Source organism: Hyalella azteca, unplaced genomic scaffold (assembly GCF_000764305.2).
Source record: "Hyalella azteca isolate HAZT.00-mixed unplaced genomic scaffold, Hazt_2.0.2 contig11532, whole genome shotgun sequence".
In the NCBI taxonomy this organism is placed as follows: Eukaryota; Metazoa; Arthropoda; class Malacostraca; order Amphipoda; family Hyalellidae; genus Hyalella; species Hyalella azteca.
Genome location: NW_025941525.1, coordinates 207467 through 232977, shown reverse-complemented (window position 1 = coordinate 232977; position 25511 = coordinate 207467). Strand labels below are relative to the sequence as shown.

Sequence of the window (25511 nt, the reverse complement as noted above, 5' to 3'; positions counted from 1 at the left end):
AAATTAAGATAGAATTTCTGTAAATTGATTATTTAACGTAGATGCAAAAAACGACAGGAATCCCCTTCTCAGATAAGATTCTTTGCATCTTTCAGTTCATTGCATTGCTGTTTCATTAGAAAATCGCAGCTGATACTTCACAGGCTAAATTTTTAGCGTTGAGGATGCTTGTATTTTCGATGTCTTTCATGTGCCAACGTGTCAAGGTAATGTTTGTTGTTTAGATTGCAAAATTAAGTCCCACGGCCAGTTTTTAATTAGCAGCAGCCGAAAATGGTCGAGTGATAATTGATTAAAATCAAAGCGGGTGGCTTGCAGAAGGCCATGCAAAGGCCGCCAGTAAATTAATCTCAGAATTTTGGTGGGAACGAGTTGAATTCTGCTTCATTACAGCGAAGGCTCATTAATTAAACGAATAAAGAGCGGCTGCAGTGGACGACCTCGGGCCTTCTCTGTAAATTCCATTTGGCTACAATGAGGAGCACGCGACTCCATCTTTGTTCTAGAGTACAATAGGTTTATGTGTGGCTGATGACTGGCCGAAGATACGCCGGAAATAATTCTGGTATAATGAAATGTAAGTTTGCTAGTCTTTAACCGGGTCGGAATGATTAATTGAAGAATGGATGGCATTACTCTGCAAGTTAATTCGAAAGACAACATGTTTGAATTTATCGTTCTACAAATTTGTGACTCAGTCCTTATCTCACTAAATTTTGTTTCTTCAATGGAAAACACGAGCATGTTCAAATAATTCTTCGCTGCCAATGACAGTCTTAAAAATATCTTCAGTATTTTTTAGAAATATCGTATAATTAAGCTGAAAGAATCTGCCATAAAATGTTTATTGTGATGAAATGAGATGACAAATTTTCGCATTTGTAGGAAGGAACAGAATCTTCGCTGCCACACATAATGTAAAAAAAAAACACGCATTCTTTTCGCTCATATTAAAACAACTAGTAATCGAAGTATCATTCATTTCCAAGTGATATTAAATGGCAAACGCTAAGCAACCTAGCTCATATGACATCCAGCACGTTATAATTAATGTTTATCAAGACTCACAAACAAGGGAGTTTTTCACTAATATCAAACGTTAAACGCAAATTTACAGTCATGCTTTGAACCAAATCGTCGTCGTGCGACGCACAAGTTAGGAGCACGCATTGTAAAAATGAGCGTCATTTGTGTGTGTCGCGCTATAGCGAATGACGCATCTCTGAAGACCACAGTTACTTAGCGTTCGGCAAGCATGCATTGCCATGAATAATTCAGTACGTGAGCTAGCCGATGGCGAATGAACCGACGATGGTCGTATATTCAATACGTACATAGAGAGAGCGGCAATAATCTAGATAATAATCAAGTATCAACAATAATCTAGATAACCAGTTGCGGCTTCGTAAATTTAATAGGCATTTTTCTGCAGCATGAGTTGAATGCGACTGCATCGAAGTCGGTTCAGGATAATTTCTGCCTCGTTACGAATTTTATTTCTTGAAGGGCATTGTGAAAAGAAGGGTCGCAGTTGGAGATTATTGATGGGTGTCCTGTTCGACATAAATGAAGCACTAATGTCATGGGAAGTACGGCGCGCATTGCAAGAGCACAATAACGACCCGCTTAGAACTCATCGTAAATGTAAACTACGTTGTTAGTGTCTCGCTTTCGTCTGTATAACATAACAGCCTAATGGCTATAAAGCTATACCGGTGGTGACATGGATTTTTTGTTGCAGGTCTGTGATGTTTTATAGCGAAGCTTTATTCAATCGTATTCTTCGTTACAACATATTTATTCCTGGGAAGAGATATGATTAGTCGAGATGTAGCAGTTATAATATCAGATTTCTCTAAATTACTTAAAGTTCGAGCTCACCGCCTCTAACTTTGCAGCCCAGGGTGATGGTATCGCCAAGGGCGTACGGCCCGATGACTCCGCTCAGAATTTTTCCGGTCTCGTCTTCTATAATTGGATTCGACGGCGCCACTGGAAAATTTTGAAACATATATTATCATTTTTGACATTATTTTATTATCCCATACACCCTTTTTTAAGCGCAATAAAAACATAGAAAAAACGAAAATGTTTTTTTAATGAAACTTAGAAAAACTAGAAAACCGCGCTCAGGATGACGTGATTACCCTATGCCCCATTCTAATCAACTGTCACTCCCGGCAGACAATTCCTAGATTATCGCATGTTCATGAATACATGATTTGTTCGTATCTCATTCAATTGAACTGTCACAGCCGACATACAAGTCCCTCACTATGGATTTATTTAGTGTTTTTAAAGCTGTACCTCTGTCCCCTTGACTCACCCACGAGGTGCAGTCTAACCCTGGAGTTCCTTGTAGGCGAATTATGGAACTCAACCCGACAGTGATAGTCGCTCTTGTCGGCCGCTTGCACGGAGGAAATCTCGAGCCCGCCACCTTCGGTCATCAGGAAACGGCCTCTGTTCGCAATGGCTTCAGGAGACGACCATTGTACGGCCGTGCCAAACCGTCCGCTGTCTCTGGCGTCGACGCTGGTGGAAGAAACGACAACTCCGTTGAAAACTTCTGTACCAAAGTATTTGGATCGTACAAAAGAATTTAGCGGATTAATGAAAAGGTTTTTAAGAAATTCTTTGGTTAGATTATTGACGAATTGTGTCTCCGATGTTACGTAGAGATAAAATGACGGAAATTAAATTCAAACGAACATTTTTGTTGGATTTTGTGTGCCATGTATTGAAGTCTACCATACACTCATACGCAAACCGGCAGAAGTATAGAGATTGGGACTTGTGTCAAGTTATTTATTTCTGTTATGAGGTTCCCAAGGCAACGGCATTAAGCTTCTAGCATAAATTTCATTGGTGATTTTGATTTTTTTCTTTGAATAGTGCACTTTTTTTGATTTCGGAGATAATCTGCAGTGAGGCGCTACGCTGCACTTAATCTAAATCTAATTAATTAATTTAGAGAACATGGCGACACAAATTTAAAGTGTGAAAAATATAATTAAAATATTTCGAAGGAAAGATATTCGACTGTGGAATTATTTCACGATCGTTGTAAACCGTGGAAAAAATAAAACTTATTAAAATAGCTGTAACGTTTGCAAGGATTTGATTTTCTGTCTCTTTATTACATTCACTGAACTTTCGCCCGCTCGATCACGACTGAAAATCTCAGAGGATCACCGGGAAATCTAGTGTCCGTCAATAGGCCTTCTGTTGTCAGGGTAGTTGTCAGGCCTTAGGTGACACAGCTAAATGGTGACTTGAGCTGAAAATAGTCAATATTTCACTCAGTGGAAGTTGCTTCGAGAAAAACTGATTTACAGGAAAAATATCAAGTCAGTAAAGATTTATTTCCAACTTCGTGAGGCCTTTGAGGAGGAAAGGTCTTTTCTTGAAAGGTCAATCATCAAAGCAAGACAAATTGTGAGCAATTTGAGGAAAACCGCTCAGTGCTAAATGCGCTAGTGCATTAGGGAGAAAGTAGAATTGGTAATTTTATTAGTCATTTGGGTAGATCTTAAACTAATTGTTATGGCAATTCAGACTTCTAGATCCATCCGTGCTGGCGTGCAATCATAATTCTGTGTGGATCAATCATTCAATGCGAGAATTTGTCTTCCTCAAGAGCTGTTCTTATAATTTAGTAATCCTTATAAAAGTTAGGAAGCATGAGATTTCTCCCTAAACTAGATAGGTATTGCTCGAAAATAATTTCCAGGTAAGAAAACCCACTCGTGTATGATCTTTTTCCTTATATTGCTCCAAAATGTGCGTCATCAATTAAGCCTTGCTTTCACTGAACTAATTGACTTTCGAAATGTTATCAACTTGAAATCGACTAACGGACTCAAAAGCGGACGGTTGGAAATTGTTAATGGATACAATTGCGAGAATCTTTTATACGCTTTCAGCCTGGCAGCCATAAGTGTGGGGACGTGATTAGAGTTCGATTGTGTGCTTTTAGTTCGAAGATTAAGACCGATGCTGGTGAGTGGCCTAGAATGTGATTCACGATTAGCTGTTGTAAAAGGTAATTTTTTGGCTTAAAATTTAATGTTCATTTCAACAGTGATACTGATGTTGTATTACTACGCTGGATATTTTACATTACTGTGTATTTTATACTAAAACGATGTACAACTGTAGAGATTTTTATATGAGGTCTTGATATTAATTTTCATTTATACATTTTGCAGCCAACAATAAATTTTGCAGTTCAACTAGTTTGCAGCCGCCGCTAGCACAAAACTTATATAAGAATACATATATGGAGTTTTATGGAACTCTCTATATTTCATGATATCACAGTGTTTGTGCATAAAAGACGCTGTTAAGCATAACTTTGAGTTACGTCCATCGATTTCGGTAAAGTTTACAGTGACTGCGAAAGCCTGGCAGGTTTTAGAGGCGACATCGCAGCGTTGGTGTGTGCTGCGAGCGACGCTGTTGAAAGGACACTCTGCTTTTATGTCGCGATGACGTGTTTTATAGTCACGCTTTCACTGAACACTCTGCGTGATAGTGGGCAACAGGCCGTTAAGCTCAAGACCTGGGATGGGTTCAAAATTAAACCTGGAGCACAGAGTGGGGCTTCAGCATAGAATGTGAGTGGAAACATGGTTTTAGCACGATGAGTTTAAAATGTGGTACGTATACAGTGTTGAAATAAAAAATGTGTTCCTGAGAAAGTACGCAATTAAGAAGAAAATTAGGCTTCAGTAAACACAGAGAACGTTTATTTGAATTAAAGAGAACATATCACGTTCGAAATGCATGGAACAATGTTGGCACTTCAAAAACAGAATTTTTAAATAATTCTCTCAAAACTGAAATCATGAATGAGACACACGGACACACGGCATAGACTGATTTTTGTTAAACGTTAATCTGAAAAATTTTAATTCACTAAAATAGTCGGGAAATCAAATCCTCATGAAAGCAAAAAAGTAATCAACTTCACTTTGAAAATACTGTAAACTTCACTTGAAGATAATCAAGTGTGCCTATCTTCGTTGCTGTATTTTCAAGAGAAACAAATTCAATGCCTGGGGTTACTCAATGAAGCCCGTAAATTTTCCTGCCAGCAACGATCCTGGGCGACACAAGAAAGAAAGCAATCAGAGATACGCGATGCCTTGCGTCGCGCGTATCCGCCTCTTCTTGTTTGCTCAAAAAATAGATCCAAATCAACGGCCGCAGTGCAGACCGTCCGAGGCTGATGGCTTGTCATCGTCAGGCGTGTTTGCACAGAAAACTCTGCGTGTATTTCTTAGACTGGGAAAAACTGGCGTGTGATTATATAGGGTTATGGATTTGTGTGCGGGGAAAATATATGATTATAACCGTTTAATAAGAATACTTTGTATTAACACCTATTCAGTTATATCAGTTAAATAGCCATTGGTCAGCTATTAAAAGCCATTAAACAGTTGTTTAATTCCATGCAGTTACCAATAAAATATTGCTTAATTTTCATACGGATGCAACAACGGAATATTGTGTTTGTCGATCGCTGATCAACGATATTTGTGTCTAAGAGCCAACTAAATAGAATTAATTTTGTGTTTCACATGACGAATGAAAATTAGATTGAATGAATACGTATAGAAGTGAAATAACCAAAACTAATATGAACGAGTGCATTTAATGCAAGATCATTTAAGCTCTTTAGCTGTTGAAAATAGCCTTAGATAAGCGTATGAAACGTTATAATGGATAAAAAAAACAATGTCCTATGCTGTGGAGCTAAATAATTAATACCAATTTCAATAAATGTATGATTGGACTTTAGCACAATTATACGATTGGATTGCTGCCAAGAAATGTAAATATAAATTTATGTTTCCATAAGATAATGTTTATCATATATAATATTATAATCATTATTAACTCTTTGTTTATGTATGTTGATAATAGATTATAAATTCATGTTTAAACAATAGCACCATTATACGATTGGATTGCTGCCAAGAAATGTAAAAATAAATTTATGTTTCTTTAACATAAAGTTTACAATATATAATATTATAAATATTATTGACTCTTTGTTTATGCATGTTATAATAGATTATAAATTCACGTTTAAACAATAGCACCATTATACGAATGGAATACTCCAAAGAAATGTAAATATCAGGTAATTCTCTGTGACCTGTAGACCGGCGTGTCGCCCTTGCTGATGAGCACGAGTAGAGGAGCGTCTCCGGGCTGTGGGGCTGTCACGTCACAGGGCAGCACCACACTGCCCCCCACCACCGCCCATCTCTCACTGAGCGGACCTGGTCCAGAACTTGAGTTATATTGCTCATTTATTGTTATTATTGTTCTTGCTTTAGTGCGGGTCAATATCCTGCTGCTGTGTGTTGCTCTGATGCGTGATTTTGGGGTTTTCATACCAAATTATTTTTCATGAAATTTTCATGTATCTTTCGTGTATTTCGGTAATCTTTTTTTAGAATATTATAAACTTTCACTCATAAAAGATTTTCAACTTGGAATGTTTCACGGTGTTTCATTGTTATATTCCAAGGTAGTTAGCAAGAATACAAGCTGAATAGTGAAAAATTATTAGAACATAGGGAAGAAAAATGGATCGCATTTATGAACAAAGGCGGTTTAATCTCCGGGCACAGACTACGGTACTCAATACAAATCTTTGGAATTTAAATTGAAGTTACATCTTTGACGAGGGACTGTCTTGAGACTCGAAGAAACGAGCCTGCAATCTCTTGACCGAAAGCCTAACGAGCGATCGACGATTTAATTGAGATTCCAGTTCTGGTTTGCCGCATTAGGAACTCATTTAATTTTGGTGTTCTTGAGTGCGAAGTTAAGTGGCCTGCGGCTTCCCGAATTCCCGAGGCACGCAATCACTTGCCCCGAAGTCCCCACTTCAACAAATTTTCCTAATGAGAGACTTTCTCCGATAAAACCTTCACTCGATTTTTCCTAATGGGAATTTAATGAACTACGAACTGTTCCGTAATGAATTGACGTTAACAAAAATTGAAAGGGAGTGACGAGAATTGGCTTCATGAGGGACAAATATTGGTTCCTATTTTGCTACCGAAAGATCTTAACTGTTGTCAAGTGCATTGGAATAGGAAATGATTCCGGATGAATATGATTGTAAATAACCTTCAAAAATCGCAGACACTGGGTTTATTGAAACTCTTGAAATCCTGAAACCTAAAAATTTATAATCTAGACACGCGTCATGATTTTAATTTTGCCTCAAGATGCTCCTAAGCACATAATGCTAATTTAAATCGCGTGCGAAGCTTCACTTCGTTAGAGCGAAGTCATAGAACTACGAAAAGAATATTGTTCGAAGTTTGCTATGTATTTCATAGCAGGACCCTAAACTCAATTAAAATTGTTCCCAGAGCCACCCACGTCCTTTGATAAACTCGCAACTTCTGTTCAGGTGATCAGATTTTTCCATGGTCACCCATTGCTCAGTTGCAGGATGCGGTGAGTTGACCAGCTGGATTCCTAATTTGATTCCAACTCCATTACCGCTCGCCAGGATTTAGTTCCAGTCGCGCACGCCAATTCCAGGCAAGGCGAGCACGTGCTGGGAATGCTGGCTGGACATTTCCGAAAATTTCTCTTGCTCCAATTTCGATGACAGGCTACAAATAATTAATGAGTATTGATTGCTTTGAATAAACGATTCTTTTGGAGTTCATTTTCTTACAACTCTGAGCTTGTCCTGCAGCAGACATTCTGCCTACGCGCTGGAACAATTATTATTAATTTTGTCTATCAATGTCCCTGTACCTAATTATAGTGACATTCATTCAGGCTTGATTTCCACTTATTTTAAATTGAAGAAAAGCCAAACAAAAGCTACGAAGCAAAAAGCAGTGTTTAATAATTAAATTCGCTTGATTTTCATAAATTAAAGCTGTACAGGCTTGATTTCAACTTACTTCCAATTGACGAAAAGTCAGACAAAAGCCATGCTGTAAAAAGAATTGTTCATCAATAAAATTGACTTGATTTTCATAAATTGAAGCCGTAAAGTTAACAGAATAAATTATGTCGTATAGCGTCGCGATAGAACGCGATAGATTCAGGAGAGGTTTTCAATAGATTCATCAGTAAAGCACAGAAATGTAATAGAAATTTCTACTCTCTTCCCGTCCAGTTTCCATAATGTCTTCCTCGTCACGTGTTTCACAAGATAGCTGTTCATCAATCATTCAGAACGGCGAGATTTCTCATTCGAGATTTCCTGCATGAGAAGTATATGCATGTTAAACTCCTGTGAATAAGTTTTTTTAATATTGAGCGAAGTTGAATAGTGATAATTTTTTATCCGTATTAATACTATGTCATGGTTACGATGGCAACATAGTTTCTGGAGAAATTATTGAACTAGTCTCTGCCATAATGGAATTAAGATTTGAAAATATATCAGCCTCCTAACATAGAGGGTTTTAACAAGTTCTACTTACTAATCGCAAAGCAAAATCAATCTACTCGTACTCGTACTTTTTTTCCTGGGACTGCCTCACATATATATTATATTTGTTCAGAGACGTACTTTAATGATCACCGAAATAAAGAAGCTGCTATCTAAATACTTGTGTACAAGTAAAAAGTAACTTCGCCCCCTCGCTCGCGCGTAAAAGTTTAGCTCTTTGTTAGCGTTTAGCAGAGGGAAGCTGCGAGCTGCATTTAAAGTCCTGCTGCTGAAGGAAATGGTTACTCGACACCACTATAACAGCGAGGAATTTTGCTGAGAAATGTAAGCAATATCTCCTACCAGCAGGCACTTCCCTTGTGGCCGCATTCCGCGCAAAATTATCCAACATCGCATCGCAAGACTTTCCCAATATATCCATGAATATTAATTCTTCAGTTTGCGTGAGAATAATATTAAATATTTATTGAAGCAAAGCCCCAAACAGTGAGAACAATATTAAATATTTATTAAAGCAAAACCTCGAACAAAACAGTCAATATTTCTACGCTTCATAAAATTTAGCAGATGTTGTGTGTTAGTTTTTAGGTCTTTCTGATTTTTATAGATTTATATTGCAAGCTTTTGGATTGAGAGCCAGAAATATAAATGAGCCTGCCGCTGACACATCTAATTTTAAGCGAAGGTTTTCAACTCGCGGAAATAGATGCCCACAAATGGACGAGTTGACAGCAGGAGATATTTCCAATAAGCGTGCCAATAAAATGATAAAGAAAAATATTTATTTTTGGCGCTCCATAATTCGGTAGACGCTGATTGATTTCATTAATAAAAGTTCGAAACAAAGCACGCTCAGTTACAATGGGAAATTGTACTAATTTTATTACTTAGCTTATTTCTATAATAAAATTTATAAAGACTCGCTTTTTTATTTAATATTTTGGCTCTTCATTTTTTATTGAACGTTAGTGAAACTTTAGGTCGCGAGCTTCATTCAACATCTGAAAGGTAATATTAAAACACTTTCAAAATTTATATTGTAAATTTTCAGCTTCAAAGAATGAAAGGGATTCTTTTAGATCTGAATAAATATTAAGTTTTAATTCCAACCTTGATCAAAATTGCAAGATTCTGCGATAATTTAGGCGAGCTTAAAAAATCCGATTTCGAGACGACCTTCAGGTCTCTTCTTTCTGCATCGATGAAGTCATTCTTCTCGAGTCTCTTCTTCGTCATTCAAGCTAAAGAAATAACAGAAAAAGACTGAACCACTCACCTTCACACTTCAAAGAAGAACAAGATAAAGGTGCAGCGATGAAGACGCTATGCAAATGAGAAGGTATGCAAATTAGTCGCATAAAATAGAAGTCTTTGCTCTATGGCCAACAAATTGGCTCGGCTTCAGCGAAAACTACGAGAGATGAGCAGCTGGCAGCGGCTCTAAGGACCGTCTTGAGGCTGCAATGATGAAACCATTGCTATTCATCCAGGCTTTGCAGCCGCCGGGGAACACGTTTGCTTTTTGTAGGCTCTCCGGAATTAATTTCTTCCTTCCATTGTTTATAGAAAGCCATAACGACGAAAAGCTTGAAATATTAATGGTTTTCTTTGTTTTCAGTAGATGAAGCAATACAATGAGATGGCAGTTAATTTAACCCTCAGTAATCATGGAATTCACGTAACGTATATTTATACTTGAGAAGTTTTTAAGGATAAATTATGAATTAATAAGCTTTGTTCGTGCAAGAAGGATGAGCAAGTGACAGTTGGAGGTAGTATATAGACAATATAAATAAGCTTTAATTTATTTATGCAATTTAAAGTAAATTGAGATCCTTCTACACGTAAAAACATATAATTTGATTATAAACAAATAACGAACTAGCATTGAGGATAGCCAGTCATTGCTTAACTCAAATGCAAACTGATGAACAGATTGATTTAAGCTCAGGATGCGGTACATACCTTCAGGTCCTCAACAGTGGCAAGGGAAAAAAAACATTGTAGTTACATCAGCATGAAATATTGTATTAATCATGTATGAATATTGAGGTAAAAAAGATAGTGGTCATCAACCCAAACCTTATATATTGATAACATAGCCATTTCAAAATTGAATTCATTTCATTGGAACGTAACAATAAACCTATATATTGCAATTAATAAACCTCCCTGAACTCAGTGTTCATCAGAACAAATGTAATTCTTGATCACCAGTAAATTAAATCCGAACTAGTGTTAAATCACACAAATTATTAGAACAGCCGTTCTAAATATACGAGAATAAGGAATATGCACCCGTTGACCGAAAATAAGAAAATTAAAATGCGCAATTTAATAAAACACACAGTCAAGTTTATGGTTTTGATTTTCGAAACCTGTCCCATGTTTGAACGGGGACTTAAGCGTTACGTGTTTTGACAAGGAGGCGATTAATTGCTTGAAAATCTTTTTTGCCACACAACACAAAATCTAAATGTACACAAACATATAAATATGAAACCCCGGCAATAATGCGAATTCTGTCACACTATAATTCTTGGCAAATTAATGTACTGCTCGACATGAAGGTTGATGGATAGATGTCAAATAAGTTACTGTAATTAAATTGAACAATGATTCATCGCTTCAGAGCTGTAGCCTATTTCTGAATGATTGACAGCACGCAAATGACAATGACAATTACAAGAATTAATTATGACAGATGACTTCCACTGAGAACTAGTAAACCGATATCTGGAACCTTGCTATAACCGTCAATGATTGCTCATGTATTCTTGTGCATATCGATCAAGAAGTGATGAATGATTGCATTATCATTCACAAATCATTCCTTGCACAATCAGTCCTTCCACATTCCATCATTCACAAGTCATTCATAGAGCACAAGTTATTCCTTGCTACATTGTTACAAAGCTGCAGTGTAACAGTGCGTGATGCATGTTATGTCGTTGGTATAATGAGAAGTACCAATAATATATTGGAAATATCGCATCATAATAAGGTCAAGAAATTGATTTATGTGTGTGCACATCTCTTCTTAATTGTGCAAGGGATGGTGAATGTAATTATGGTAATGAATGTAAAATGAGTGTAATTTTTTAGGAATATTTGTACAGTGCGTGATGAAATAACAACCGTTAATGTTTCAGTCTAATTTAAGCGCTAAACACGCACTGTTTCTCCTGGGTTACTTCTATAAAAAATTTGAAGACCATCAGAGACGAGAACGTCAGTATAAACTTCTTCATTGACTTATTTTGTTTGGAATAGAGTCATGAAGTTCAATAAGCACGGGATTGGGATTATATGGTATATAAATATGTTATATGTTATAAGCTGGACGCGCCTGACATTTGGAGGAAAGGTCTTCAGGCCGACGACGACCTGGTCTAGCTACCCAACCAGGTTATGCACCGCCCACGTTCAAGACTAACTTTCGTGCATTTGAAATATGTTGAGGGCATGTTTGTCGCATGTTGAGCGCTGAAATTTTTGTTGGTCTTATAAGTCCACCTCGCGCGTTCGACGCTGTCTCACGAAGTTGAATATATTTTTTTTACATATATATTTCTGTGTTTTATTATGAATGTAAATAGAAAAGAGCTCGCAAGCACCGTCCGGGAGGACTAAGTGACTGTGCGTGTTGTGTTATTGGAGCTCCGATGGCTCAATTGTGTGCGATAAAATCTTTGATGTAACGCGTTGTAGCTTGCCTGTCTTGTAATATCCCTTCTGAGCGATATAATGCTTTCACAAAGCTGACTTGTGCTTATATTGCTCCTTCAAACACCTATTAGTGAGCAATGCAAGGCTTGAATAAAATTACGCGAGACTCAACAGTTATTTTAAATAATTATGTATAAGAAATAATGCGATAAAAATTTTAGTTCACAATTCTTACATTTGTTTTTTGCGTCAATTATTAACAAACAAATTCATTAGTTTGCATATTACCCTCAAAAAGGTATCCTCAGTTTTATTTATGTTCTTTCAGACACATACGAATTTCAGTAGAATAATTGGAAGGATAAAGGTGTCGGCAGCATTTTGCGCGTCCTTTTTGCCTATTATTGACCGCACTTTGCTCTGCTACTGAACAAACAGCGAGGCTCACTTTGGTATTGTTGCCGGGAGGCATCTACCCTTGTTACCCTTGTATCACTCAATTAATCTGTGTTTTAATTCACTATTTTTCAATAATTTTTGTTCAATCGGATTATTTTCGTTTTCATTTCGGTTCAGAGTATTTTTTCAAACTAATGACAGTTTCATTCAGATAATTTCCGTCGTTTATCGTCTCGCAGCCACTGACATTCCGAGTGCAGGCAGGCCTGGAATTGTAAATCATGTATCGCTCATACACTGTGCCATAACTTTATGCTATAACATAAAGTTATGGCCCAGCATTCCCAACCCATATTACTACTGACTGCACTGCAGTCTGAAGACACTGTCTAATGCCAATTGTTTTCCCCAATTGTTTAATGTACATTTACCTGAATATTATCTTACTAGAAAACACTTTCATTTCAGTAACATTAATAGCTTCCACTGTTTAATTAAGTCTCTGAAGTGGGCAACGTGCTTGTCCTATCGGCAAGCACGGTAACAGTGTGCTAATTATAACTATGCTTCTTATACACAATAGTTTCTATTTTCCACAGCAATGGTATAGATTGATACAGAATAATATACGTTTAAAAATTACTTTTTAAAGACAACACTTTTAAAGAATCCAGTGTCTCCAATGTTAAAGATGTACAATGAATTTCTTATTTTATTTTCGTATATTAAAAAATTAATTTTTCAATTTTTAATATATAACTTTTTTTTCAAAATTATTTATTCTGTCAATTGATGCATGCATTGCCTCCGACTTCAAACAAGTGTGCAAAATTTCAAATCAATTGGATAGGTAGAAGTGTGTCAAATATCAGTTATAAAATTTGTAGCTGACAAAATTATTTTTTCAATTTTTTAATATTGAAATTTTTGTTTTATTTACAAAATCATTTATTTTGTCATTTGATTCATGCATTGTCTCCAACTTTACGCAAGTGTGTAAAATTTCAGATCGATAGGATAAATAGAAGTGTATTAAATTTTGACTACAAGATTTGTAGCAGACAGACAAACAGACAAACAAGAAGTGAAGTTAAAGAGTAGTGTTGTAAAATTGAAACAAACCTTAAAATGAATTAAAACGAGTTTGCGACAAATCAGGATCAGTTTGTATGCATTTTCATCGTTATAAAGTTATAAAGTTATTATAACATAAAGTACATAAAGTAATTCTTAGTTCACTTCGGAATAACAATAGTGAATGCTTTTTACAACACTTCTCTTTAACTTCACTTCTTGTTTGTCTGTCTGTCTGCTACAAATCTTGTAATCGAAATTTAATACACTTCTACTTATCCTATCGATCCGAAATTTTGCACACTTGTGTAAAGTTGGAGACAATGCATGAATCAAATGTCAAAATAAAAGATTTTAAAAATTAAAAAAAAATTTTGTCAGCTACAAATCTTATAACTGATATCTGACACACTTTTACCTCTCTGATTGATCTGAAATTTTGCACACTTGTGTGAAGTCAGAGGCAATGCATGAATCAATTAATAGAATAAATAATTTTGAAAAAATTATATATTAAGAAATTTATATATTAAAAAAATTGAAAAACTAATTTTTTAATTTGAAAATTAAATGAGAAATTCATTGTACATTTGTACGATTGGAGACACTGGATTCTTTGGAAGTGTTGTCTTTAAAAAGTAATTTTTAAACGCATATTATTTAGATCTTTTCTCCTGACGGTCGAAACCAGAATTCGATAAGTGAGAACAGGATAAAAATCATCCGCTCCTTATCCGAGTAAAAATTTATAATTTTTATCAAATGACATCCATGAATATATGAATTACAACAATTTAACCTTGAAATGCCTCATTTCCCACATATAATCTTTCTCTCGGTAAAAATGTTTTCATCTTGGAAGCTTCCATGTGCCGTATTTTCTATCGAGTCAGGAAATAATTCTTTAATGTGTAGCCTAATTACAAAGAATGTTCACCTCCTGAACCAAAGCCTGGTTCAGCTTAATGAGATACCTCCAGCAAGCTACTTAAATCACTACCAGCGCCCGACAAGCTCTATGAGTGTCCAGTTTTCCAGCAACATTCTCGAACATTCTGCCTGCCTGCTCAGGGTAACATTTTTACGATGAACGCCTAATTCTTTTAGGAGTTTAGTTCAAGCCAGCAACGTTATTCAGTCTTAATTATTTTGCGAAGTCAACAAATCTCTGCCCCTGGCCAAATTCAACATTAGACTCATTATTTAAAACGTATTCAAAAGCAGACTCATTATTTAAACGAATTTCCATAACATTTCCAACTGTGTTGCTCTTAATTAGCATGATTAGGATACGGAATAAAACAATAAACTCGTTGCGCCAGCAGAATGTCATGATGACCTTCAACTGTCAAAATTTTTATGAGAGTTATTATTGGGTTCTTCTTTGCTGCAATTTATTAATTATACGCGTGCACAGTAATGAAAAAAATTGTGTTAAAAATTATATATGAATTTTAGTTGACTAATTGCTCGTAATTTGCATTGAATTTCCAGCTTTAGATGCCTCTTTCATTGTTACTTAATCGGGTTTAGCGATGAGCTATTGTTATAACCAAGACTGTCTTTTATGCGCGCCATTATTTACTTGCCCACTGGCTGGCAATTACCGGATTAAATTAATCTTAGCCTTCATTTACCGAGCAAATAATCATTTGTTTACACGCAGTCAAGTTACGGCCTCAGTGCCGGCATTTCTTCTTCTTGTGAAAGAAAGCAATTAACTGCATCGTGGAAGGATGGAGGTATGCATATATTTTCCAGCCGATCAAATCCCTTCCATAAGTCGCCTCGAGTGCTGGCATTGAGTGGCAGTGGAAGTCTCAGCGGTTTTATCTCACAACGGAAAAGAATTATTTCGCAAAAATTTATTTTCTGATTTATAATTTGCGTATTCCCTGAAATACGACTGTTTTCTTTTATTTTATTCAAAAAGGTGCGTTGTAAAAAATGTTCAGACAAGTATTCAAAAACTATTTTCGGGTTCCGTTATTCTTTACTGAAGGGAAGGGTTGAAGTTTATGAACCATTATTTGCATTCGTAATTTGTTTCACTGTTTTTTTTTTACAAATCTCCGTCAGTTTATATCGAGAAAAAATATTTGACTCGACATGTAAATTAATTACAAAGGTACGTGTAAAAGAGTGTCTCGGAGACGTAATGACCTACAATACATTTTAGACAGATCTTTTTATATTACCATGCATTTATCATCGTATTCAGTGCATGGAATTGCGCCATGGGGACCAAATTTTTTCAAGCGTTTGTCACTGCAAACACCATAAATTAAGTAAGCGAGTGGAAGAACAATGAAAATTCGGGTAACTGTCAGCCTCTAATTTCCCAAGGATTGGTAATCCCTCGTTAATTAGAAAAGTTTTCTGTGTGAGTGCAAGAATTTTGATTAAAAACGAGAGTGCTGAAAGGAGGAAGAAACAGAGGAGAAAGTGCTGAAATTATAATTTCGCTGTCCCTTCAATTCAGTAGAATAGACGATTATCTTGCTGTCATTTTGAACAATAAAAAACTCAGGATTGTATATACACATTACACATGAGTATTGACTTTCATCTTTCCCTTCTCTCCGTATATATATCTCCTTCTCTCACCAAGCGCCACTTTTCTTAAAAAGTATACAAATGTTCTTTGCACATTCTTCTGTAAGGCAGAATGAAAGAATTCTGTAGGAATTATTAAAAGTTCATCGGTGTAAAAAAGTTCTTTGTGACGTCATTGTGCTCGTTCTTTGTAGCTGCCGTTGCGCATTAAACTGCCTCAAGTCGCGTGCCGCCTCTCATTAAATTTGGTGTTGGTGTAACGCAAGCGGTCAAGCCTTTGTGAAGCTACATTAATCTTTTCATTATGGCGTAGGGATTTCAATAAATGTCATTATGGCCTAACTGCTTGTAAGCGACTCAAAACTGGCATGTTTACTAGGCGATATGTCGTGGTACGTAGACGAGAAGAAGGCCTGTCACGTCGTTAATTCAAATAAGTAAAAAATATTCCACTAAGTTGTCAAGTGAATGAGGGACGGTGCTTGAATTTACTTAAGTCAATAAGTGATTGCTGAGCTTCAGATATAATATCACAATAAAATTATATTTTTTTTGTGTAGAAAAGGCAGGAAATAGGCCTCCATAACGGTATGCTTTATGATTGTTTGTTGAAAGATTGGAGGAATCGACGTTAATCTCGTGCACCATAGTCTCTTTCTCCAGCTACTGCTTCACCCTGATGAAAACTGAACTTCAGTTCCATCAATAAGATAATCACAGCACTGGACCGGAGTAACATAAATGTCAGAAATCTAATTTACTCTCTACGTGATTTCCCATTCAATTATATTTTCTGAAATAACGCCGATGATGCATTTAGATGAAATTGAATCTTCCACGATAAGATGGCGTATTGATCAGATACTATATCAAATCAGCCTTCATCGTTGATAGATGCTCGACAGTCAACACAACTTCAATAATTCACGGCTGTCGCATACAGCGTGCAATGCATAAAAGATTGCATGGACTTAAATATTGCCGAACAATACTTCACGAAACTCATCGTAATTGTTAACTCTATGAATCCAAGTATTTATAAAAGTCAATGATCCGGCAATATCTCTCTAATTTGAATTAAGTAATGAAATGACATTACTAATGATTATCTGTTAGTTCGTTTGAAATTGTTTAAAACTGCTCAATTATGGCAAAGTACATATTCCTGATCATCAGTTGCAATTTTATCATATATTATGAAAAATTTTAAATAAGTTTCAGACAAGTTCCGAATGCTTCCTATTGCCTTAGAATACCTAATTTTAAGCGAATAATTCGTTTCCAAGTGTTTAATAAATATAGACAAGGTCATTCGATGGAAATTCTTTATAGATTGCGTGATCAAATATTGATAGTAGAAATAATGCACCTATATTAGAGTAATATTCCTATGACGGATAACATATTATGAACTGCATCGAACGCCTGCCGAGTGAGTCGCGTCGTACAGATCCCTGGGCTCTCATTACGTGCAATAACAAAGCCACTGCAGACGCAAGTATAACCCCTGGGCTTGTTTTGGATGGAGGCTACAGTCGTGATTACGGTTGTCATGCAGGCTATTTAGCTCTTATTACAGAGCAGGGCTGTTACAAGAACATCTCGTGCTGTGTTCGCCCTCCACCACAGCTGTTGCACGCCAGAGTGACACGCTAGGTCAGGGTTAATCATTTATCCTTGGCAGAACAGAGGCCGTACAATGTCTACCTTTGATTAGAAGGGAATTATTTCTATTCGGTATTATAGGTCGCAATAATCCCACCCACTCGCACAGATTATTGAATTATCCATACTCAAGTAATTTATGCTTATTTATCTGTATACCGATATTTTACAATTTTTTTTCTCGGAAAACTTTTTAGCGCATTTTCTCCTTTATGAAAAAAATGCGCTATTGTGCTCTTCATTTCCGTCCCCGTCTGTCCGTGACTTCACGGACGGACGAGAAAATGCGCTATCTGTCACTCACTGCAGCGAGTACTGATCCAATTTTTTTTTGATGTACTGAAATGAAGATGTCTCAAGTTGATGTCTCAAGTTAGGATCTTACGTTCATGCTCTCAAGTTTAGTCTCCCACATTCAAGATATTACTTTTAAAATATCAAATTAAGCTTTAATATTAGGCTCTCGTATTATGCTATGTCATTCTGATTCTTACATTATCGCTCTCACATTAGTCTTTCACATTAGGCTCTCGCATTGGGCCTACACATTAGGTTCTAACATTAGGCTCCCACAATAGGCTCCCACATTAGGCACGCACATTAGGCTCTCACATTTGGCTCCCACATTAAGCACGCACATCAGGCTCTAACATTAGGCTCTCACATCAGGCTCTCGCATCAGGTTCTCACATTAGGCTCTCACATTAGGCTCTCACTTTAGCTTCTAACATTAGGCTCTCGCATTAGGCTCTCACATTAGGCTCCCACATTAGGCTCTCACTTTAGCTTCTAACATTAGGCTCTCGCATTAGGCTCTCACATTAGGCTCCCACATTAGGCTCTCACATTAGGCTCTCACTTTAGCTTCTAACATTAGGCTCTCGCATTAGGCTCTCACTTTAGCTTCTAACATTAGGCTCTCACATTAGACTCTCACAATAGGCTCCAACATTAGGCTCTCGCATCATGCTCTCACATTAGGCTCGCACATTAGGCTCTCACTTTAGGTTCTAACATCAGGCTCCCACATTAGGCTCCCACATTAGGCTCTCACTTTAGGCTCTCACATCAGGCTCCCACATTAGGCTCCCACATTAGGCTCCCACATTAGGCTCTCACTTTAGGCTCTCACATCAGGCTCACACTTGTGATATCGCGTCGCAGCCTTCCAATTTGTCAAGCCAATGACGTAAGCCCATTTTAAAGCGCCACGTTCCTTCGCTGATAAAAATGATGTGGGAATTAACGGAATGCTTGATAGGTAAAAATTGAGACTGTGATTCGAAATTACTCCTTTACAATCAATTTAAAATAAGCATAGAGCAAGAAATTGTTTACATTCTTCATATTTATGGTATAAATGCTACAATAATATAGCTTTGCAAAATTATTGTTCACCACTAATGATAATCATGTTTGTTCACGAACGTCAATTATTGTTATTCGACGTCATCACCAATTTCGAGCGCATTTGGTGTAATTTTGAAAATATTATTATTACTTGTAATATAATAATTATTATTATTAAACGCATTATTTAGTGATTGTATTAATTACATTGTCACACAATGTAGATTTTGCCCGATCCGAATTAAGGTAATGTGTGAAATATTTTTGTTCTGAATTAGACCAAAGCATAAGGCGGTTAAGGATGCTCAATGTTCAGAGCAAGCTACATCATGCATTAACTAATGAATCCTTCGGTCCACTCAATCAGGGTAGGAAGTCGTGACAGTTTTTATTTCTCACGGCCATTCGAGATTCTTCAGAATTCAAAAGATTGGGAAAATTTTCGGTGAATTATTCATTCAGCTCTATTTGATTGAGCATATAAATTGAGTGTATTGAGTGTATTAAATTGACGTGTATGAAGCCCGAAGTCTGCTACGTGTCACCATCTACTACGAAAACACGACCCGAGTTAAACTTTTCCCTTTTAGCAGATGAAACGGCGTTTATCAAGAGTTTATCCCTTTGAAACGGCGCACACCGAACGTTATTTCAACGTCAGATGCCTGGTAGGTAGTGCACTGAATGACCGCTTTACCTCAGGGCAGAGCGCTCCATCAGCCAAAACTCGAGACTTATAAAATGATATCTTCTGGGTAGCTTCATGTTATACATAATTAATAATATCTTCTACTTATATTTTACATAATTAAAAAAATTCGCATATTAGTTCTCCAATACAATTCAGTCTAATATAATATAATTATATATTATATAAAATATATAACTCAGTTCACAAAAACTCTACAAACCGCAAGTGTTCAGTTATAAGCCAGTAAGCTATGGCAGTCAAGCGCGTGCTGCTAACGAGCGTCTTGCGTGACTAGGCGAGCGGCAGCGCCAGTCTTGCGTCTATACAAATCATTCTTCACTGCAAATCGCCTTCATAAGCATAGCCTGTTCTTAGATTATTTTCCATTAAGAACAAAATGAGAGCGATAAAATATTTACACATAGCGTGTTTTAGTACAAATAATTCTTGACAGATAATCATTTATGTAGCATGGAACTATTGCTAATTATGTTCTACATGACAGATGGAGATAAATTGAAGAAAATGCGCATGGATAAAATGGATTACCTGTCGATTGAGTTCAACTAAATGCATCATAAATAACCTCCAAAATTATAACTTCCTTGTCCTAATGATATGGAAGAAATAATTTAAAATTATTCAATAATTTGGAAGCTTGAATAAATACTTTTATGATTTCACTAGTCACCAATTTCTAATAAGCATAATAGCATAATATAATACTATTCATTCCCCTAACTCATTTTTCAAGTAGAATATACGTTCAACTGTAAAGTCTAAGTAAAATACAAAACGTAAACCATAAAAAATTCTGTAAAATTCACAACACAAAACAATAACACGACGTATGGAAATTTAACCCCATTTGAGGCAGTACGAAAAAATCTATTTGAAGTTCGAATAGCGTTGGATTTTTTAAAACTAAATCTAGATATTTTTCTCGTGTTGCAAATATATCTTTATGATGAAATTTAATTCAAAATTAATATTTAACACTCACTTTCACTGAGCGATCCTGATGGGTTGCCAGCTTCCCGCTCATACCGCTGCCAGGAGCTGGCAGTCGTCGTCAGGAGTACGACAGCAGCGGCCGTCTGCCAGACGCACGACCACGCACGCCACTCCATTTACACTTGCGCAGCTTACTATGTTGATGATGAAACTATCCTACTATGCTACTAGTTTCCATCAACACATACGCAACTTACTATGTTGATGGTGATAATGTTTTATTATGTTCCATCAACACCAACAGAGCTCTCATCAATGCCTGCAACGAACACGAATGAACTGATCCCGTATCAATGCTTCCCTAAATTGGTAACACGTTTTTCTGTTTACATTTCTACCATGAATTGTCAGGGTATCTTTTATTGCATTAAATTTTGTCTACGTTTTGTCTGATGGGTCAGAAACCCACCAAAAGCTTGTCTTAAGTTAACATATTAAATGGAACAATAACCTAATTTTATTTTAGATCCTGATTTAACAATATATCATTTTACACTCTGGAGAAACTTTTCTGCGGAAATTTTATCTTCCAGCATTTGAGTCTCTTAATTTATTTCATTATAAATATTTCAATGTCCCATATATGTAATATATTATTAACATTATCTGGAAAAAGCTTCCGTTTATCAGGAACATTTAATTGCTATCGAAAATCAATTTTCACGATTCAACTTTGAATATCGAGTAGTATAAGCGTCATTTTCGGCTTTGTATTTTTTTATTAACTTAACCACAAAAAAAACTATTATTTACATTGCAATGTTTTGAATTTTTCATGAGCTTCCGTAGGAGGAGTGGTTAATATTTTATTACTGTCTAGATGGTCATAGATGCTGCTAGATGTCTAAGTTGATTTAGTGTTTGATAAAAATCCTAAGCAATAAGTGACCTATAATATAGAATGCATTGTATCGTAGCATAAATTTCAGATTATAATGTGTTCTATTGACGGCGAAAAGTTTTCTTGTCCATATACACTTTGGTCTTGTTCATAACAAATCAAGCTAATTAAATCTTCAAGGCACAATAATTTATGACCATGAGTATGTTATTATGCATGCATCAGCATATAAAATGAGATGGTGAGCATGTTCCATCAGCATTGTAAATTCTAGCTCACGGTTGTTTTGAGCTCGACTTATGCCAGCCATCAATCGAGGACAATCTTGCCAGTTCAGCTGTAATCACTTAGGCTTAGCGTCTTCAAGTTGAACGATTGATTATCTAATAATGATATTCATTGATACAAACTCATGACCAAATCGACGTGGAAAAATAGTTTATTATTGCCGAGACTGAAGAAGAATAAAATAAATGAATAAATGAAAATGAAGAATAAAAAAAGGCTATATATGGAGGAATTCTTTCCCAGAAGTAAAAGCTATGACATCATCAGGACGCTTTGAGGCATTCAGGTGAGGAAAATGAGATTTGAGGTAAAAAAAGATCGAGGCAGCTAGCCTTGGCCCTCTCTGTTTGTAACTTTTATTGATCACGTTCATGAGTCTTTTTCGCGCCGGTGTCTCACCTGTTGTATCGTAACGCTGACGGTTAATTGTTAAAATGAATAATTAATCTTTATGATGCTTTTTTGGCTCGACGAATGCATAACTCCCACGGTCTTCTACTTTCATTAATAAAGCTACTAAATTAATCTCACTTACAGTTGATGATGCGTTATACATGACATATTCTCATACCCAATTTTTTTATACTACAACGACAAAGTGAATAAATTTTCCTCGTCATTATAGCGCTTATTCCTAAGTGTATTCCCAACATCATCGGTAGTTTATTACCTCTAATAAAGTATTTAATACATCGTTATAACGACTCTTTCTACTCTATTTATTCATAGCCTCGACGGTCTTTAACTCTCAGTATTAAAGTACATGTACAGCAGTAATCGTTATGACGTTGCTACCTCCTCAATTCATTCACATCACTGAGCGTCGCAAGACATGCTAGAGGTCTTGCCTCCATTACCATACCATTAAGATGCCTTCATCTGTTCGATTGCTTTGTTGCTAACACCGAACACTACTTCACTAGTGTTCTTAATTTCTCAAAGGATAGCTCATTGCACTGTTCTATAATGACACTAATGGAGTGTGTGGCTTAGATCAACATTATTGTGAATGTTTTTGTTCAAGCAATCGAAACGTTAGCGGCGTTCAACGAAAAATATATTTCGTAATCTCTAGAACTCCTTTAATGAAGTCCACTTGTGATCAAAATTTGCATACAGATGCTTCATTAGGAATCGTGCAATAACATTATTCTTGCATAAAAAATTAATCAATTAGTTGAAGGAACAACTCGACGATGCCTCTAGTGTTCGAATACTTGTCAAAAACATCTAGGATCTTGTAAAATAAAAAATACTAATAATAATATTAAGTTAGATTACTTATTGACACATTTAAGATTGTGCTTAGGTTCTGATCATCACAAACTTAAAAACTTTTCTGGCATAACTCAAAAAGACGCGCGCAGACTTTCATTAGTAAATTATTAACATAATTTTAAAGGAAATACAGAGCTATTGAATAATCTAAGTGCTTTACGTTACAAAATTTCTGTGAAACAACTAAAATTTTCACTCCTAAAAACTCGCACGCGGTGGCCTTTCACAATCTCATATATCGCGGTTGTTTGATTTGGTAACCAAACTGCCAAACTTTGTAGTGATGGAAAGCGGAAAGCTTTTCGAACCTGGGATAAAATTTTAACTCTTGTAGAGTGTATCCACACTGTTTGAGTGAAGATGAACTGAAGAATTTTTAATCAATTGCTTAAAAATTTTTTGAGAGTAATCAATTTGTGAGAGTAATTTTTTAACCAGTTCACTTCATCACATGTCAAGTAAAATTCAGAAATAAAATTAATGATGTGTGCGAAATACAGTGTTTGGTATTAAATTTCAGCATACGACAGATTAAATTAAAAAAATCTACTATTAATTCGTATTATCAATTGCAAACAACCTTGGATTGTGATTCATTAAGTGTTACTGAACCCTAGAAGCTTTATAATTTTTCAGACATAAATGCGATCCAATTTATTGAATCATCGGTCAGAACAGCGAAAAATTGGTGAAAAAATTCTTGCCAATGTCCACCTTCTTACTGGATCCACGAATTGCACGTGTATCTAATGATCATTAATTAGAATCATCATCACTCATCATTGTACATGCTTCTAATAGTAAGTCATGTATCTTATCATCATCATGACACTGGGTTTGGCATAAGATTGAGAATCTTACTTGCATCTCAGTCCTTCATTTATCTATGCACGCCACCCAGTGATTATTCACGAGAAGAACTGCACTCGTGGGGCGAGTGCGCTCGCTGATTGAAAAGCGAGTTCAATTCCAACATGGGAAGCCGCAACTAAAGTCTCGGCAGTTACGTTTAAATACTTAATTTAATGCTTGCACTTGGAGTATCTGGATTGTAACTGCAAAAACACTCACTGACGACGCGAGTGCTTTCTCGTTCTCTTTACTTCTTTTGTGTGCAATAGCAGCAAAATATGCAGCTTCTGAAAATCGTGCGACATAACAGTGTTCGTTGGTTTTAAATAGAAAACCAGAATTTCCATCTCTGCCATTTTTCAAAATTCTGTACAAATTATTTCGTGTTTGTGCGGCATCCTTCGCAAAATAAATATTTCATCTCGTCGGCCTCGGTATAAATTCAAATTATATTTGATATAATATTTCTTTCGGGTTTCAAGCTTTTAGTTTCGGTTCATAGTATAGACCTCAGCTTTCATTTTGAAGTCAGTGATTCTTCATATTACTTTTATGGGCTCTGTATCGAGAATATCTGCCTCCATTCCAGTTCAATCATGTTTCTGGATTTCATTTTGAAGTCGTTCAATTCATTCAATTCAGTCGCACGCATTTCTGATATTGGCAGGATGCCATTTATTTTCTCATTGCCCGAGTTCTTATTTTTTAAATCTTCCGCTGTAGAGTTCCAAAATTCTTTCCCAATTTTGTAAACGAAGTTTGTAAAATAATCCTGAGTTATTCAATAGGGGCAAGTAATTTAATACCAATAGTATTCTAGTGACAACGTCATCAAAATGTTATTTATTCTAAGTTATATTTTATGTTATCGGTAAAAGTGAAGTCACACAATGAGAATATTTTCGTTTCATTTCTATTGGGTACAAAATTTTGAAATGATGAATTTTAAAATGAATTTCAACTTATGCTCTATGTCATCAGTTGTTATCTTCACTCTGAATTTAGTTGAAAATAATACAACTGAATTTTCGGTGCATTAAAATAAAATTACATTTCCGTAATAATAATAAACAATGTTTTAAATTTGTGAACTATTCAGATTAATCCCAAGTCCTCATATATATATGGTAAGGAAAACTTTCAAAATATCTAAATTAAGTGATAATTGTGCAAAAACTTTTCGAAAATATTAGCGTTAAAATTTGTTTCTTAATACTAAAACTGAATCCCTAACAAAATTTAGAGTCGCCCCAGCTTCTGGTAATCCAAAGCAGAAGCTGCCGCGTCCGTAAATTTTTACTGGGATATGCATTGATCGCCACTCAATAATTTGCGAGCAAAGTAGTTTTTAACTCACAGTTTCATGAGTAAATTCTCCCTAACCTCAC

General features: G+C 35.9%; 1 protein-coding gene across 1 annotated transcript in view; it reads right to left on the bottom strand.

The window, feature by feature from the left end:
* The window catches only part of LOC108670660 (nephrin), a 35543-nt gene extending 14267 nt beyond the window's left edge, over positions 1-21276 (bottom strand). Inside the window, exons 1-5 of the mRNA XM_018158138.2 lie at positions 20854-21276; positions 10412-10420; positions 6167-6293; positions 2327-2535; positions 1882-1992 (exon numbers count right to left, since the gene is read on the bottom strand). Of these exons, the coding sequence (XP_018013627.1) occupies positions 1882-1992; positions 2327-2535; positions 6167-6293; positions 10412-10420; positions 20854-20980 (583 nt within the window). The 5' untranslated portion in view covers positions 20981-21276. The remainder of the gene's footprint in view (positions 1-1881; positions 1993-2326; positions 2536-6166; positions 6294-10411; positions 10421-20853) is intronic.
* Positions 21277-25511: the final 4235 nt, after the last annotated feature.